The sequence below is a fragment of the Pyrus communis genome, chromosome 4 (genome assembly GCF_963583255.1).
Source record: "Pyrus communis chromosome 4, drPyrComm1.1, whole genome shotgun sequence".
NCBI classification, from domain to species: Eukaryota; Viridiplantae; Streptophyta; class Magnoliopsida; order Rosales; family Rosaceae; genus Pyrus; species Pyrus communis.
Window position 1 is genome coordinate 3,777,418 of NC_084806.1, and position 19,342 is coordinate 3,796,759.

Consider the following 19,342-nt stretch of genomic DNA (forward strand, 5'->3'; position numbering starts at 1 on the left):
GTATTTAAATTCAGAAACCCTAAAGTATTAGTCTTCTTCTCATAATTACCTTCTCTCCCAAATCTCCCGTCCTCCGCGTATCCTCTGGCTGGTCTCTCTAGCTTCCTCTCTCTCCTCTCTCAGAGTGATCAGAACCAGCCATGTCGGACGAGGAGCACCACTTCGAATCCAAGGCCGACGCCGGAGCTTCCAAGACCTACCCTCAACAGGCCGGCACTATCCGCAAGAACGGTTACATTGTCATCAAAGCCAGGCCATGCAAGGTTCGATCTCTCTCCTTTCTCCCGAATTTTCTTCCGATCTGCATGTATTTTAGGGCTTTGATTTCAGATCTTCGCGCGATTTCATTCGATCGTTGATATTTGTTTGCATGCCGTATGGATTTGTTGATTAATTATCTCGCCTGTTTAAGATTATGATCGGTACAGTTTTATTGAGATCGGAATTGATTTTAATCAGGTTTAATTACGATTTTATTGTTTTACCGATTTTGTTTCTTCTGACTGTTTAGATAGGTGTTGAGGTGATCAATTATGTATGAAATTATTTGATTTTGACTGCAAATGTTACTGATTGCTGTTATCTACCTGTAACTGATAATAATTATGCATGGATGGTTTTGATCTGAACACTTTCAAGTTTAATTTGTATACAGAATCCTGTTATCTTAACGGGGAATGCCGTTACTTATATGTATATATATGTGTGTGTGTATATATATATGCGCGCATACACACACAGCTGTTATCGCGAAACTTGTTCGAGGCTGAGCTCGTATTGCATCTTCCATGTCTGAATAATATTTGAATTTGTTTTCTTTTTCGATTTTTGTTTTGTAGCTGTCCATTGTGAGGGAGTGAATATATGTGCTGAATTGATTGTTTAATGTCTTCTCGTGATGTTATTATATCAGTTTGGATTAATGTTTTGTGGCTGTGATACAAACGTGAAAGAACAACTAACTAATGGAATGTTGTCACAGGTTGTGGAAGTTTCCACCTCCAAGACTGGAAAGCACGGTCATGCTAAGTGCCACTTTGTCGGTATCGACATCTTCACTGCCAAGAAGCTTGAGGATATTGTTCCATCTTCCCACAATTGTGATGTATGAACCTCAAGTTTGTTTGGTTTATATTTAAGCATGTCTTTTATTTTCTTCCGTTGGGATATTAATGTTTGTACCTTTGTATTGCAGGTTCCACATGTCAACCGTACTGACTACCAGCTGATCGATATCTCTGAGGATGGATTTGTAAGATTGCACTTTTGTTTGTTGTTATAAAATTCATTGATTTTATTGTTTGTTGCTTGTTACTTGGATGTTCCCACGAGTTTACAATGCTTTACCTGGCTTGAACCTTAATCTGTTGCTTACTGAAGGTGAGTCTGCTGACTGAGAATGGTAACACCAAGGATGACCTGAGGCTTCCAACCGATGACAGTCTGCTTACTCAGGTTAGTTTTGTAACATGGCCCCTGTAACATTCGTCTCTTCCACTTAGTTAGTTTGAATGGGATAGTGTGCTTGTACATGTCTGTTAGGGCTTCAATTGTCTTGGGGTTGTCTATGCTGCTAGTTCGTCTTTATTCCTGAAAGGCTGTAGAATCCATGTGTGCTCGAGGATTAACTTTTACTGTTCGACACATTTTAAAACTTTTTCCTTTGCTTAACTACTTTTATAAGTATGTTTCCCGCTGGTTATCCTTGTAGAGTCTTAAATGGTTTTTGGTATCTTATGCAGATCAAGGATGGGTTTGCAGAGGGGAAGGATCTGGTTGTTTCTGTCATGTCTGCTATGGGAGAGGAGCAGATTTGCGCCCTCAAGGACATTGGTCCTAAATAGATGCACTTTGTTCTTCGGGAACGCTAGTTTTCAGATTCAAAATGGAACGGTTAACAGTATCTTTCGGGTCATTCCTCTCAGGAACTGCTGTTCGTGATTAGAGGTGGCCTTGGGTTATAAGTTGATGTTGCCATTAATTAGCGTGTCGTTATCAATATTTTTGTTCTGTTACTGTTCTGAACCAATCCCCCAATTTCATGGTATGGGCTTGAGTTATATTGAAGACTGTATAGTACCTTCACTTGTTCTTGACTTCAAAGTTTCCATGGTCCTGGGTTTTTTGTCACTTGACGGATTCTTCGTGTTGCATTGTGTTTGCCTGGTATTTCTGTGTTAAATTTCTCTCTGCCAACTTGTACTGTGATTGTGGTTTTGCGCAAAGTTACCTACCCTGCGGTTGTACAGTTTTGCTTTCCTTTGGTAACCAGATGGTCTGTTTGGTGTTTTGGAGCTTGTTTGGAATTGCTTCTCTGAAGTGCTTCTATGAATACAACACTACTTTTTGTGTCAAACTGAAACTAAGCGAAGAGAGATTCTTTAAAATTCATGAATCTCGTGGTTGCTCGGTGCCGGCAAGTTTACCTATCCAACCTATTAGAAGAAGCCATAACCGGTCAATCTCTCTCTCATAAACGACCGGAGTACCATTGGGTGTCGCAGCTCTGATATTGCATTGGGACGATTCATAGTCATAAGTGGTTTAAATCTCTGTCTTACTCCAAATGCCGACATCTTGCGTGGGTCTCCAAATAATGTTTTAACACCGCGATTGTTGCTGCCTTCACAGTTCACTATGTACACATTGATTCCGAGTTTTGTAATCGCGGCAGCTTCCGATATCCTGGTTATCATTCCCCCTGTTGTATCATGGGCTGCTGCTGCTGTCTCGACGGTTGACATGACAGCCATGAAGGATCAACGAAATAGACGAAAGCAAACTTAAAGCAAAGTCGATAGATGTGAGAGAGATTCAATGAACACAAATGATTAACCTTGACAAGGGGTTGGTAGTACCAACCCACCTTTATTAATACAAACGTGTATATGAGTCGGATATTATCAGAGACAAAGTCACATGGCATTGTCGTGGAGCTACCAAAAATTTACTTGCTTGGCTCCTCGTCGAAAGTAGCCATTATTCGTTTTTGCAAATCAAATTTGACACATCAACAACATAAATAACCTACGAAAATAAGAAAAAAGTAAAAGAAATGTGCATATCAAACTGTAATGTTTAAACGTAAAACGTGCATATTATTGACATTCAATTTTGTGTTGATGCCCATTTGACCAAATACAAATAGCAACAAATCTCCGACAATCATTTTACAACTATTTTTTTTTGTCATTAAACCGTGCAAGAGATGTTTGGCATGACTAAGAATGTGCTTTTCACATCTAATTAAACGAAATTCAACCGAACATGATTAGTTAATGAAAAATAGCATTTTATATAATTCATTGAAATGGGTATATTGACAAAAAAAAATTAGACCGGGCCCTCTATCTAGGAAAGGGATCTTCTCTAGATCCCTTCCTCTTGATTCGCCTAATCAGGAAATCCGTGTCGTTGAAATTTGATCCAACGGTTGAAGTTATTATAACTTTTAAAGTGGGTCCTTGTTTGTAGCCATTAGATGAAATTTCAATGGCATGAATTTCTTGATTTGGTGGATTAAGAGGAAGGGATCCGGAGATGATCCCCTGCCCTCTATCTAAACGATCCCCTTTTTTTTAATGAAAACTAATGAAAATGACTTGAAAACTTTGAGTTTTAACCAAAATGAAGGTGTTGTAAGTTAATAATACCAGGAGTAACTTTTTAGAGTAAAAATGTCCTTAACTTTAAAAGTTAACAGTATTATGAGTGTTTTGTTAAGACTCATTATATATATATATATATATATATATATATATATATGTATAGGAGTGAGATTAGTCGTGGGGCTCACTTTACATTGAACATTAACGATTTGAACTTTTTATTTTTCAAGTTGCACATCATAGGTCATCCTTACAAAATATTAGCTAAATCGAAAATGTTTGAGGTATCTAATTGAGTTAAAGAAAGTTGACGAACACTATGTTCTAAAAAACATTGAAATTTCATCATGATAATCAAATGCGTAAATATTTTCAGATTTAATTGATTTTTGCAAGAATATCTATGAAATGCAACTTAAAAAATAGACGATTTAGATCGTTAAAATTTAATGTGAAATGAACCCCACAACTAGTCCTCATTTCTTTAAAATAATGGTGATCCCCTTGAATAAATGCTCTGAACTACGTGTCACAATGCAGAAAGAATTTGGTGAGCTAGTAAGGTCTTCTAAGTTTTAAACTAGTGGTTAATACCAACTCTAATTAGGTTTGTGCAAATGAACAATATCATGTTGTATTAAAAAATATATATTATGATTTAAAGAAATAGATCAACATAAATCACATAATATTGTAGTCCCACTCCAAAATCAACTATGAATACACGAAGCAATTTAACTCTAAACATTTGTACGGAAGTGACCTTTTATCACAGTGGTGAAAAAAAGTTCAGCCCTTACATAAGGACGTGAGTTCAGATTCTATTAGTGATTAATCTAACATCTAATCTAATAAAATTTATTATTTGATAAAAATAAAAACTCTTAAACATTTGTACGATTTCTTAACTTTTTGACGTAGGATAATTATTTATGGCTTGTGTAACATCCCACATTATCCAGGAGAGTGGATCCTGTAAGTTTTATATGTATATTCTAATCTCTACCTAGCACGAGGCCTTTTGGGAGCTCACTGGCTTCAGGTTCCATCGAAACTCTGAAGTTAAGCGAGTTCGGGCGAGAGCATTCCCAGGATAGGTGACCCACTGAGAAGTTCTTGTGTAAGTTCCCACAAACAAAACCGTGAGGATGTGGCAGGGATCCAAAACGGACAATATCGTGCTACGGTAGAGTCGAGCCCAAAATGTGATGAGGGTCTGGACGGGAATGTGACAACTTGTCTCATGTAACGGACATGTATAATAACACGTTGAGCGACTTATACGGAGGTTCTTTATTTGGACAATAACTCCTGGCACAATATGTGTGGACACCAACTAACTCGTCTCCTTGTAGGAGTAATATTCATACGTATTAATATATTATCCACTAATATATAAATAAAAATAGAACGCACGTTGTCCGCAAATTCATAAATTAATGTATTTATCTACCATATTTGTTGGATTTGTAAATTGTAGTTGTTGGAAAGGGATTCTCTCGGATCATTTCCACCAAATTCATCCAATCATTCAATCTGGATATTTGAAATTTGATTCAACAGTTGAAAATAGGAAGTCTCTTTAAAAGTTATAATAAATTTAACCGTTAGATTAAATTTCAAGGGTCCAAAATAGATAATTGGATGAATTTGATGAAAGAAATCTGAAGATGATCTATTTCCGTGGTTGTTAACTCCTTCTTTCCAATAATTTAACAAAATACTATAATACTAATTTACTAATAGCACGTTATAAAAATGTACATATAACATTGTATTATTAATCGTGTTACGGAGGAGTTCGAAGATGGAGGGGGTGAAGACAGACAAATAATTTTGAAAATGGTCAAGTTGTAACATGTTACATGTATTTATGTGCAGTTTGTGAGTGCGACTGTCCGTCCCGTGAGACAACATGTGACAGCTCTCTTTTCCATGCTTTAATTATATATGCCAAGCGCCAACACGTTTCCAACGCATTTGCTTTGTTTGGTGTATATATTTGGCTCTAACCATATTTTGCATCTCAAAGAATCTACAAATAAATCTTTTCATATTGTGTATTTGTCTTTTTATAAATACAACTTATAAGTTATATCGATCATTCATGTTAGAGCATCTCCAAGATGCCAAGTGTTTTAGTCCGAAGATGTAAATAAAAATGTAAATTTATTTTTTATTTTTTTAGTAATGAGTCTCACAAATCAAAGAGAATTACATTTATATCTCCGAAAATGCAAATTGAGATTACCGTTCGAATTTGAATTTATTATTTTTTAGACCAATTTTTTTTTCTATAAATACCTATGTCATTCCTACACAATTTCTTACATTCTTTTCATCATTTGGTATTATCGTACCTCATTTTATTTCAATTTTTCACATTCTATCCGAAAAATTATTGAGATTATATAAAGATAAGAAATCTAGAGGCTTATTTATTTAGCGACAAGTGGCACTCAAAATATGTCCAAAAATCTTATTTTAATATGATAATTTAATTTAGTTAACCATATTAATTCAATAAAATAATAAATTATTGAGGTGCTAAAAAATAGCCCCCTTTAGTTGGAGATGAGTTTTTTGTCGAACAACTATATTTTGGGCTATGACTCTTTGCCCCCCTAGGTTGGAGATTATATAAAATATGGTATTGGGATGAGCAACGGAATGTGCAATGTATTATTCTAGAGGGTGATGCCTTGCAGGTTGTTCAGGGCATTGGGAGACTGAAGCAGGGGTCCTCTTCTTTGGATTTATTGTTGGATGATGTCCGGGAGTGTCTAAGAGGTTTTGGGTCCTCCAAAATTTGTCATGCTAGTCATTCCGCTAATAGTGCAGCTCATAGAATAGCCAAGTTGGCCTTAGATTTTTTATCTACCTTTCATTGGTTTGAGGAACCTCCGGAATTAATCCAGGATATTCTCTTGGATGATTGTATGTCGATTTCCTAATAAAATAAGATCGTTATCGTTTCAAGTCAATAATATATATATATATATATATATATATATATATATATATATATATCTTTTAGAATTATAGGGCTAAACATGGTCCTTTTACCCTCTTTTGGTAGGAGATTACCTAAGCAGTCCACAGATATCATAGTACAATCCATAATCCAGATATCTAGGGAAACGACTCTACTTCTTCCCCTTCACTACCCCTCCATTCTCACACTTGGAAGATGGAAATTTCGTAGTTCCTAAAAGTCTCAGGGCCATCACCGTCATTTCAAGCATAGGCTTAGTAGTTAGCAACTTTAGCCTCACCGGCCCACCAACACCAAACAACCCAAAAGCTCATAAATAAAATAGAATGAACTATGATTTGATTTCCTGAATTATCGTCATAGTTGAAATTGCTCTGAAATTATTTTTTGATAAGTTATGAACCTAAAATATTTAAAAAATAGCCAAAATTTCCCTAGTCATTTAGTTCATCCAGTTTTCCATTAAGTCACCCATAGTGACCAATAAAAACATGCCATTTACCAATAAAAATATGCCACTTTTATTGGTCATTAGTCGTGACTTAACGGAAAACTGGATTGAACTTAACGATAAGAAAGAATTGGCCACTTTTAAAATGTTTAGGTCCTGATCAAGGATAATAAATAAAATTAAAACAAGATAAAATCATATATTGAAACGACTGGTTGGGAGCTGGCCGGTAATGGACCTACTTACATGTTGACTAGCTGTGGAGCTAACCCTTGCTCTATTGGTTTGGTGGTTGCTACCAGTGGAATAAGTCTTGTTCGATAAGTTCAATTCTTTCAATATGTTATCTTTGCTTAGTCTTAAAGACACTTCCTCGCCCCAGCATGTTAAGACCAGCGTGTGCCTAGGGAGCGGGTTTTAATTTACCAAAAAATAGTTCGACGGTTCAATTTCAATTGAGGTATTAATTCAAAAGTCAAACGATAGTTTATCTAATAAATGAAATTTATCCAAAAATAATAATAAAAAATAAAAATACTATGGAGACTATCTTTTAAAATCATATTTTGAATCATTCGGTTGATGATGAATTCATTTTTTATGACTTAAAGTAAAAATGCAATCATCAACCACTATATAATATGGTTTACAAAATATGATCGAAGAAATAATCTCGGTAGCGTCACCGATTATAAATGAATACCCAAAAATTAAATAAAACCAATTTTTCTTTTAAAGGAAAATCAGGAAAGGACTTTCAGGTATGTGCGGCGTGGACTTTTTGCAGAATTTCAGATCCCCTAATCCGAAAAATACAAAAACAAAACAGAAGGACACAAACTTCCCGCAGAAAGAAAGAAAAAGAAAACGAGAGTTTAAAGTTGAAACATTTTCTTGCTTTTTTTATCCCCTTTGTTTTCGGATTTTGATCCAATGACCGACAACCAAGAGCAGCCGCCGGGCCCCCCGCCGCCAGGATCATCGCAACCGTCGAAGCCCGCAGCGACGCATGATCCTCCGCGCCCCACTATTACTCTCCCGTCGCGCACCTCTTTCGAATCAATCTTCAGCTCCGGCGCCGGCGGGAATACTGGCCCGGGTCTGGGCCTGGGCTTCAGCCCCGGGCCCATGACTCTCGTCTCCAACTTCTTCTCCGACGGTGATGACTGCAAGTCCTTCTCCCAGCTGCTCGCCGGAGCCATGACGTCTCCATCCCCGGGGGAGCCGGGGTTCCCGCAGCTAGAAAAGCGAAATTCCGGCGATAACGATGGCGGCTCGGAATTCCGGTTCAAGCAGAACAGACCGCCGCCGATGTTTTCGGTCCCGACGCCGTCCGGGTTTCTCGACTCGCCGGGTATCTTCTCACCTGGCCAGGTACTCCACTCGTCAATCACTTCTTCTATCTTCTGAATTACTGTTATGTTACCATTGGCTGTTTGCTTATTAGGGAGCTGGGATTTTTTGAAAAGTTTCCTTTTTTATCCGATTTAGATTAATATCTCGTCTTTAGTTACTCCGAAAACAAAGGCAGAGGATTTGAGTTTCTAAATTTAGTAACTTTTCCCTTTTTGCTTCTTATGGCTGTGATTTCTGAATCGTTGTAGGGACCCTTTGGGATGACACACCAGCAGGCGCTAGCACAGGTCACGGCTCAGGCTGCTGCACTCTCTCCATCGTTTTTCAATTTCTCAGCCGAGTTTTCAACGTCTTTCTCGACAGCACCCGCCACATCGTTGACGCACCCTCCATCCCTTACTTCCGATACAATGCCACCCCAAGAGATACCGTCTGGAACACCCGACTCTGCCGTTGCCACAAAAGAATCATCCGACATTGCCCTTTCGGATCAGATATCCCAACCGTCTTCATTTGCTGTCGATAAGCCTAACGATGATGGTTACAATTGGCGGAAGTATGGGCAAAAGCAGGTCAAGGGTAGTGAGTTTCCTCGAAGTTATTACAAGTGCACGCATCCAAATTGTCCGGTAAAGAAGAAGGTTGAACGCTCGGTTGACGGACAAATAACTGAAATTATTTACAAGGGCGAGCATAACCATGAACGTCCTCAGTCCAAGCGTGGAAAGGATCCGAATGCAAATAGTCAGGCGAATTCCGACATGGCTTTGCAAGTTCATGGTGGGAATTCGAACAAATCAAAAGAAGGGACAGGTCCTTATTCAATGTCTAAGAAGCGTCAGGAATCCAGCCAAGCAACACATGATAATTTATCCGGGACAAGTGACAGTGAGGAAGTAGGGGGTGCTGAAACCAGAGTGGATGAGAAAGATGAAGATCAACCTGACACCAAGAGAAGGTAGATCTTTTATGTTGATAAGCATATGCCATGTTTGTCGTAAGTTAAGTTCCTTGTTTGTCATGTATTCTTAACAAAATTAACTTTTATTTTCCAGAAATACAGAGGTCAGGTCAGAACTGGCGCCAGCTTCTGCACATCGGACTGTGACAGAGCCTAGAATCATAGTGCAGACAACCAGCGAAGTCGACCTCTTAGACGATGGCTACAGGTGGCGAAAGTATGGGCAGAAAGTCGTTAAGGGCAATCCTTATCCACGGTAATACTGCTGAAACTACAAGCTATTGGACTCTAGGTTAATAGAATCATATCAGCAGATAATTAAGAATAGAATGTGGAACTTATCTTTATCGTTCTTTGTTTTGTTTCCGCAGCCGCAGGGGTAACATAATCGTATATGTTACTGAATATTAACAAATCTACCTCCGTATAAATTTAAATCCTGGAAGAATAATTTTGAAATATTGTCCTGTACTCTGAAAGCCGAACCTTCTAGTTTTATTCCATTGGTGTCCCGCTGTTTTCAATTTTATGTTGCCTAAGGTATTCAATCAAAGGAGTAATTCCTTGTTGTATGGTTGGTTTAAAAATTTCCTTATTAGTCTTTGCTACATTTTACAGGAGCTATTACAAATGCACATTCCCTGCATGCAATGTCCGTAAGCACATAGAGAGAGCCTCTACAGATCCTAAAGCTGTCATAACGACATATGAGGGAAAACATAATCATGAAGTACCAGCTTCTAAAACAAGCAGCCACTACACAGGCAACAACAACGCATCAAATCTAAGATCAGTCAATCCAGGAACTGGGAAGATGGACAAGATTGATCTTAGAAACAAGGACCAGCAGCCTATAGCCAGTTTACGTTTAAAAGAAGAACAAATAACATAGTTTCTGTGAGTTTCAATCAGGAAAGCAAGCACGAGGAATCAGAGAATGTAAAATTTCGACGAAGCAGGCAAAAGTTGTAAGTGTTATGTTTGCCCGAATCTGTCTTTCACTACAGGCCATAGTTTTGATCAAGGCCCAGTTACCGAATTGCTAATGTACAAAGGAAAGAGGTAATTATGAAAAAGAATAAAGGATAAGGAAGAAGTCAGGTCAAATTTTTGTTGTACGTAAACTAGTTAACAAGCATACTCTGTTGAAATTTACAACTTCTGTTTATTCTTTTGTATATGGAAGCAGTGATGTTGTTTTATATGATTATTTACACTCGTGTTTGGTAATAATGTATCGATGTTTGCCTGAAACTCCAAGAAAATTACTTCCACTGTCGGGTTGCCTATTTCGATTGTGTACTTCTCCTTTTGTTCTTGCTTGGTACTCCTTTTGTTGCTGTGTCAGCACGCACCAATCTCTGCGCACATCTGACATTGTAGAACAAAACTTTGTGCTAATCATCGTTAGTCGATGGCATGTACAAGAAAAAGCGCTAATCAGGTTCTTACGGCCTTTTATATCCTCGTTCTTATAAGCTTTATCGCGGTGATTAGATACGGGTCACAGGTTTAATGGTTGAGGACGGATGGCAAATGCATGGTGTAAAGTGTTAACTATAAAGCATAAGAGTACAGATACTGATGACATTTTGTGCAAGATCAATTGTAATGCATTTGCAGTTCATTTCTTTGTCTTCCCTTTCTTGCACCATTGGATTAGGTCGAAGCGCGGTCGAAGCCCCCGAATGTTTACAAACATTTGCTTGGTGTTTTGGCCGGAATTATAGAAACCCTCCAGGATCCAGGTTCGGTGCCTGTCCGATTTAATCGTCCATGGTTACGAGAGTCGGAATATGACCGTGGTTCACGAAATCAATCTTGTTCAAGCGTAGACAGCACAGGACTTGCTCCGGCAGTTCCTCTTGTTTTTGTGCCTGCAACCACCAACACCGTCAAACAAAACTCAAATTTTACAGAAAAGCAGGATGCATATTTACTGTAACAGTGAATGGTAAGTTTGTGAGTTTACTTGGATTGTCAATCCCAAATCAAGTACCCCATTCTTCAAACGGTCTCTGAATGATTCAAGTCCTTTCCTGGATATGTAGCTAAACCGATGTATATCCAGGTCAATCTCAAAGTAATTAGGCCCCTGTCAATTAAATTACATAAAAACAGTTGCGTTAGTGTAAAAACCTAGAAAAAAAAACTCCAGTAGGACAGCCTGACCATATAACCCATCAGACACTCTCACAATTAGTGGGAAATTATGCCCATGTGAGGTCCGTTCCTTTATGAGAGTGGCCTGACCAGCCGCATGGTCAGGCTGCCATATTGAAGGGTTTCTCGTAAAAACATCAAACTAAAGAGAATTTTTCGTATTCATTTTACCCTGAAGAAGTTATGTTGGGGGCGTGAAAGCACCGGCTTATCGTTGTAAGCATGTATGAGCTTTCTTTCAGTAGAACTCAACTGGAGGTCATCTGGATTGACCAGTCCAGCCATGATCTTTAGCCTTTCCCTGAAAGGAACCAGAGACTCCTTTGCAAACCCCTTCACCTTCTCGGTCTCATCCTCAATGAATTTCTGCGACACAAAAACAAAGCTTCGTTAATAAGTCCGTCTTCTTTGCACCCGGATCAGAGATGTGGGAATTGAAAATTTCGCGATTAATCTTACCATGATGCTACCTTGAAACTGAGATGATATCTCTTTTTCCAAGTTTTCATTCACTTTGAAATATAGCACAAGACTCATGCCTTCCCCATCTGAATCGCCGAGGAACATTGTTGTAGGATAAGTAGGCAACTGCAACAACAAGAACACCAGAATCAATATCACCAAAAACACAACGAAAACTGATCCTTCAGCGAAGTATTTTGAGGGAGAGAGAGAGGGGGGACCTGTATGTTAACAATGAGGAGGGAAGGAACTTTGTCATGTGGTTTTACATAAGGAAGCTCAAGATGCTGAGCAATGTGATCTCTCTTTCGGGGACAGATGAACAAATCGACACCAATTGGTACGTACGAGCTGCAGTTTGCAGCAGGGTACTTCTGTTTATCCCTGCATGTCGGAAAAATTTTCATTTTTTAGACAGCCGAAATGAATGACGAAAACAAAACAAAATTAGCAACAGGAAAACAAGTAATGTACTTGAAATAATTCTCGCCGCGGAGCTTGAATACTGAAGGTGGAACTGGAGACCAGGATCCCGGAGCTGACTTCTCTTCAGTTGAGCAAGGGATTCGAAGTCCTGCTCTTGGACGGAATAAGTACTTCTGATCGGACGCACCTGTTCATCCATTGTTACACGTTTAGTATGTAGAAGAGAGCATGTAGGCATACATAAAATGTTGCTTAGATTCTAACTTCACATTTTGATCACATTTAGATTTAGTACTCACTGTTCCCTTCGCTGTCGTCAACAGACTTCCTCTTATAAAGCATGATCACCGCCGGGTTCTTCTGACTCTTGTCGTTGAAACTCACTTGGGTTTTCTCGACAGAATGGCGTGCATTTCCATCGATTTTTAGATAGCTTTCGTAGAACCCTTCGTACTTACATCCATTATCTACGATGCATGATGCACTTTCATACTGCAGCAATTGAGCATTTGGGATGTTCCCTGCTAAAGGAAACCCATCTGGCACCCGAAAACAAAGAACTAGTTTCAGCCACCGAAAATTCGCAATTGCAACAAAAACGGAAAAGATTGAAATCAATTGGCGACATGAGTGCATTACCTCCATGCACACTGCAGAAATCATCTTCTGAATCAGATTCCAGAATGCTTAGTGAGTCAAACCATGCTTCCCCTGGGCCTTTCCCTACACAAAGTTTTAATCTTTATGGTCAGAAATCACTTAACACAGAAAAAATCGGGAAATAAGATAGAACTTTTCGCAAATCTTCGATTAATTAATTTTACTGTCCATTTAACGTCCCTGTAGTAAAAAAGTTTGTGTACGATATGACTGAAGATTTGTAAAAAGATTTTACGTATGTTTCCCATAAGTATTTGACTTAAGATGGGTTCTGTTGGTGTTAACTTTTCATGATGTAAACTAAAAACCAAAGCACGAAATGGTTATCAAACGGGCCTTAAACATTTGAAACATACCGCCATTTGCATCAATTTGACTGTGGTTCCACTGAAGCTGAGTGAGATGATATGTTCCATTAGAAACCTCAGATCTCTTGCAGGTGGTTGCAGCACCTTTCTCAAAGTCAAGATGCACAAACTCACTCACAGACCGTCTTTTGGGCGCATCAGGGATGGCGACGGAAGCAACCTTCTTCGTCTTCTTCCCCTTACTCCGGCGCTTGCCGTGTCTGTGGACCTTTTTCTGATGAGGGTTGATAGTTTCATGTGGTTTTGAGACACAGACGCCCATGGCAGCAAGTTTTTTTCAAGTAATGTAGAGGACACTCCAGATGTACTTAACCTGCAAGGCAAAAATAAAAGTCCGGTTTAGAAAACCACATGACTCTCGTTCGGTGCCTAGGATTGGATTGAATAGGATTATAATAAATAACTCAATATAATACAGAACATCATTAAAGAATATAGAACACTATTCTGCGTGACGGAAATTCTTCATGCATGACGTTCATTCTTATTATACAAATATTTTCGAATATGTGTAGATAATGTGAATTATCTAAAAACGGACGTTCTTTCCATAGCGGACTATTACGCATGATTGTAAATTACGAGGAAATGAAAATAATTGCATGCAGAGAGAGAGAGAGAGAGAGAGAGAGGAAACCAGTGAAGGGGTTAGGAATTAATATTCCGACATGAAACACAAAAGAAGAGGAAAACCGTCGTTCCCTGGTGAGGAACTCGGCCTCCTTCCCTTTGGAACTTGCTCTGTTCTTCTCTCTGTTTTCGACCACCTTAAAGTTTTTTGCTTTAATTTCCAAATGCAAAAACAGAGATTACAAGACAGAAAACACTCTGTCCTAACACAAGAGAGAGAAACAGAGGAAGGAAAGGAAGACAGGTTCCGTTGTACTCGGATCCTATTTTCCTTTTAAATCTCCTTCTTTCTCTGTCCCTCTCTGTTTCCTCTGCTTTCGTCCCCTCCTTTATCTTTTGTTTTTCTTTTTTCGGGTTACCTTTTCTTTTTTTTTTTTCTTGTTTTATCTTAGTTGGCTTTCTAGTTGTTTTTAGGTTTTTTTTCTTTCTTGGATTAAGTTTTCAATTGCAACAAGAGTGGTGATATCCATGCATTATTTTTTACTTTTCGCACACTCTTTTTAATTTCTGACTATTGGATCAAATGAATTAAACAAGACCAAATGATAAAAAGTAACAAGGGTGTGTGAGAGGTAAAAATCAGTATGTGGATACCACCCTTTCAACAAAAGAAATGAATTTTACACACCGTTTGTTTTTTGTTATTTTCATTTTATTTTCTCAATTCAATCTAGCGGTCAAATATAAGTATCAAGTGTGTGTATGAAGGAAGATAGTCTTGAAATCAGTTCTCCTTAAAAGGGGGACAATTAGTGACGAACTACAATTATCCATCATTTTCAGGTCCAAAGGAGGCTAGTTGGGAATTGCACCCTACCCATAACCACAATCAAATAAATTCACAGCTTGTAAAGTATCGAACCCAATACCACTTCTTTTTTTGTGTTTTATTGGAAAAAACTGTTGTTCGCACTTTTTCTATTAAACCACTTGTCGTGATCTTGAAATCAATTCTCTTTCAATAACCATAAACTTGGTTAAAGTTAAAAAGAAAGAAAAAATGAGAATTACCCAATTTGTGACCTAAGTATGTGTATATTCTAACTAATCATAGATTGAAGCATTTTGAATCAAAGTAAGTGACTGCAGGCAAGTATGCTTATGTGAGCAATAAATATTGCAATTGAAATCTTGATTCGACCGTACTCCAAAGTTTTGTTATACCAATTACGAAAGAAAAATAGTGCCTGGATATGGAGGTGGCGATTGGTAAAGGCAGACGTCGAGTTAATTTTTGTGCACGTCCGGATGCGAATCAGTCGGTTGAGACAAGTGACGAATGACCATTACTGTTGCTATAGGAAAACAACTCTCCACCAACCTCTTATTCTTATTTCAAATTATTGATAACTCAACCCCCCACTTCTTAAAAAATATGATAAATGTGACTGATTGGTAGCTAGCTACTACTTAGGACGGCTACAAGTGTTGTGTTGTTAGTCCGAGGCGTAGCCATGAAGGAACTAAGATGGTCTTAGATCCATTTTGATGTGTATATATTTTTTTGAAAAAATTATTGTTATGTTTATGATTTTTAAGGTTTTTCTTTAGGTTCAGGATCCCAATTCGATGCTTTTCCTTATATTTCTTTCACTAGTTTTGATTTTATTTTATTATTTTTTTTTTTTGTCAAAAGATAGACTTTATTTATAATCTAATCGAAATGTTTATATTCACAGCAAGAATGGCAGTAAACGAGGCAACCGTGTGAGCAGCTAGGTTGTACCCCGCAGCATAAACCCAATTTTGACATCTCCAATATGCTTCACCAAATAATCAATATCAAAAAGAAGACATTCCAAATCAACATCCACTTCAATCTCCTTATTAATCATTCGCAATAGCACCTGGGCATCCGATTCAATCTCCACGTTTGATTTGAGGTTGGTGGTTCCTATACGTGGAGTTTAGACAATTCGTTGTTTGTGAGCTTAAGGAAGAGGATGATGAGGACGATCTCATACCAGATTCAAATGACGGTGGTTGGTGGTTCAAGACATGACATTACTGATTTTTCTTAGATCAGTTGAGTGTTTCAGACTAAGACTTTTGTGACCCTCCTAGACTTCGCCACTGTTGTTGCTAATCTACGTGTAATATTGGTGAAAACAATGAGTCAATTTTACGTAACGTCAAAATACTTGTGTATTGGAAGACATATGAGAAGTTTGTAACCACCCAAACCTGATTCAAAGTTAACTTTTAGATTCATGAACCTTGCTTAAGTGCCATAGGTTTTTTCCAGCGCATTCCGGATTCAATGACGAAGGTGAGAACCTAAGACCGAATGTCCGCCTAGTAGCTCGGCAAAGCTCAGTTGCCTCTTTTCTACTCGAAAGTTCGGAGCCAACCATCTTTTACTCTTTGGAACGTTTTCATGCAGGTGCCTTGTTTTACCCAAATTCACCCACTTTACTCAAAATTGTCCATCCTAAGTTTTCAGCTTCCTTCGTCAATCTCTCTAGTGTCACCATTGATATGACCCGGCCACCGACAAGGAAACTTAGGCTAAAACACCACACGAAACTTTTATACTTCGCCCACCCAAAAAAAACAGTTGTGAATTTGTCACTGCGTGAAATTATTTGAATTTATGTAAGTTCATCTTACATTGCCAATTTCAAGTCCGGATAAAGAAAGAGGAGAGTCCGTCGAATCTTCACTAAATGAAATATGGCTTTACTATTATTGTTGGAAGACGCTAAAATTTGTCAAACCCCTACCCAATATTTGAAGAACAAGGATTGTCTGCCCTCCCGTGCCCTGTTGTTTTATATGGTCACGGTTAAACCCCTTCAACATTTTATATTATTTTTTTATAGAGATAATAAAACAAAAATGAACAGTAATATAAAATGTTGACGTGGGTTAAACCATACAAACAGGAGGGTACGGAAGAGCACCGGAAGTAGGAGGGCAGACAATCCTTATCCATATTTGAATGCATGAATAGCGTGTTTCACTGTATGTATGGAAACATCAATGATTGCTAAACTTTTGTTAGAAAACTATAGTTTAACTATATATTAACTTACTAAGTGGGGCTTAATGGGATGCTAAAACAAGAAACCCATATTTTAAAATGATACATAATTAGTTGGCCTTGATTTGACTAGCTCAGACAAACCGTGTGCCGTGTGTAGAAATTCTGTGTGTAAGTTTGTTGTTCATTTGGTGGGTGTGATGGAGGATGAAAACAAATCCTAATCTAAATTAATTATTTTTAGAGAAATGTTAAGGAAACATTTTATGGATTTTTTATTAACTCATGTTCTTATATATAATATTTTATAATAACGGCATGAAAATTAACGTTAAAGTGTAAGATGACGGAGAATTCATAAAGAATTGCATTTTGAAATAATATCTTTAGAATTATTTTTTTTTTCTTTGGCTGAACCACTCACATACACCCTACTCTGGCTCCCGCATAAAAAAATCCCCGTGTGTAAGTGGTTGAGCCATAAAAATAATTAATTTAGATTAAGGTTTGTTTTCATGATCTATCACACCCACCAGATGAACAACAAACAAGTTATAAACTAGACTTTTTTTTTTCAAAATTATTATTATTAAGGGAAGGAAGAAGGATTCAAAACTATTATAATAATTTATAAGAGGGGGAGTTTCGAACCTAGAACACATGTGTAAAAACGCAACACCTTAATCACTACGATATTAGACCACATTCAAATTATAAACCAGACTTTTTCCGTGTCCAATAAAGAACTCGACTTAATGTTTGATAAGCCCCAATTGAACAAAAATTAGGTAACATATAAAAAGATGGGAATGATTGATGCTCGATCATTCCCTTTCAAACTTATTTCAAGTTCAACGTTCGGCTCACTTGCACGAAGTAGTTCTTGTAGTTTATTCGGATTTCACTTTCATTGTTGTAATTTTGTTCGTTGCACGTTCGTTCTTGTAATCTCGTTACATTAGCACTATTGGTCCAACTTTGATTTTTTTCAAACGAGAAGACTTGCATAAAAGTGAAGGGAAAAAAACAACTTAGTTTGCAGACTGGAATAAAATAAAAGAAAAACTAATGAAAATGATTTGAAAACTTTGAGTTTTAACGATAAAGAAAAAATAAAGGTATAGTATCAGGATTGACTTTTTAGTGTAAAAATGTGATTTTTTGTTAAAATGAACAGTACCGGAAGCTTTTAGTTAAAATTCCCTAAAATAAAAGCAAAAAAACAACACTAAGAACTACATTAATGAAAGTGAAAGACAACTTTCTTTTGCCCACAGATGAAGGCTAAGCTCCTTGATGCATTTTTCTATTTCTACTACACCTACATGGCTACAAGTTCATGTCACCATGTGATTATTCTATATATATATTAAGAATTATTTAAGCAAATAATATCTTAGTTAGGTGCAAATCACACTCAAAAGACTAAGGAGGACATAATATATAAATCAAACAACTACATCAAAATATAATCGGATGATTATTAATGACTTTGTGGAGTTCTAGACCCGAGAGATTTTTAGTGTGCCTAAAATACGGTCTAGTACATCGACTGTAATAATACAATTTGTTGAAAACTTGAAGAAAAAAATCCAACCAATTGTACTATAGCTGTGTTTCCGGCGCACTGAACTTTTTCTCTCTAAAGTCACCCAGTCCAAAGACTTCCTGCTTAATCATGTTTAATTAGATTAATCATAAATTACCTAGATTATTAATTTATTATTAAAAAGGAACAAAAAAAAAAACCAACAAAAGAGATACAAGATATATATATATATATATATATATTTTTTTTTTTTTTTTCTTTTTTCCAAAATCACCAACCCAATTATTATGTTGTGGTAGTGCACCTGCTTGGTTTGTTCCCTGCTGCCGAAACCCACACCCACTTTTAACAACACTTTCTTTTTTAGTATGTGCTTTATATAAATAGAGCTTCTTGAACCTGCCTAATGTATCGGGTAAAGGCTGAGACTATATAAAATTAAGAGACACAACAACTTCATCGATGGCTGCAAAAGCATTAAAATTTCCATGTTCTTGAAATTTATATGATTTTGGATTATCCTCTCCCACAACTACATTGATGACATGTTTACTAAAGAGGAACGAAAAGAAAGAAAATGGAATCGCACATAGGGGCTATGAAATGGTGATTGCTCCATTTCCATTCCGGGCTATTATTGATAGGGATTTTACCGATACTGAAGGTAGCTACCAAGCCACCCACTTGAGAGGCCAGTCGTTAGAAAAGAAGCGACGAGGAAGCGAAGCTG

At 37.4% G+C, this 19,342-nt stretch overlaps 3 protein-coding genes across 3 annotated transcripts; 2 read left to right on the forward strand and 1 right to left on the reverse strand.

The window, feature by feature from the left end:
- Positions 1-25: 25 nt before the first annotated feature.
- LOC137730851 (eukaryotic translation initiation factor 5A-2-like) lies at positions 26-2,130 on the forward strand. Its single transcript, XM_068469841.1, has 5 exons — positions 26-263; positions 983-1,105; positions 1,196-1,252; positions 1,381-1,455; positions 1,743-2,130. Exons 1-5 carry the CDS (start codon positions 141-143, stop codon positions 1,842-1,844), a joined length of 480 nt encoding a protein of 159 aa, XP_068325942.1. The 5' UTR covers positions 26-140; the 3' UTR covers positions 1,845-2,130.
- A 5,735-nt stretch (positions 2,131-7,865) lies between these two features.
- LOC137731647 (probable WRKY transcription factor 3) lies at positions 7,866-10,268 on the forward strand. Its single transcript, XM_068470819.1, has 4 exons — positions 7,866-8,428; positions 8,659-9,368; positions 9,466-9,627; positions 9,990-10,268. The coding sequence occupies exons 1-4, from the start codon at positions 7,988-7,990 to the stop codon at positions 10,261-10,263; spliced, it is 1,587 nt and encodes a 528-aa protein (XP_068326920.1). The 5' UTR covers positions 7,866-7,987; the 3' UTR covers positions 10,264-10,268.
- Positions 10,269-11,120: 852 nt separating this feature from the next.
- Positions 11,121-14,270, reverse strand: LOC137731648 (protein ENHANCED DISEASE RESISTANCE 2-like). Its single transcript, XM_068470820.1, has 10 exons — positions 14,088-14,270; positions 13,439-13,763; positions 13,062-13,145; positions 12,722-12,961; positions 12,471-12,609; positions 12,218-12,380; positions 11,994-12,122; positions 11,706-11,900; positions 11,344-11,466; positions 11,121-11,248 (listed from the first exon to the last, which is right to left on the reverse strand). Exons 2-10 carry the CDS (start codon positions 13,710-13,712, stop codon positions 11,138-11,140), a joined length of 1,458 nt encoding a protein of 485 aa, XP_068326921.1. The 5' UTR covers positions 13,713-13,763; positions 14,088-14,270; the 3' UTR covers positions 11,121-11,137.
- Between the last annotated feature and the right edge of the window lie 5,072 nt (positions 14,271-19,342).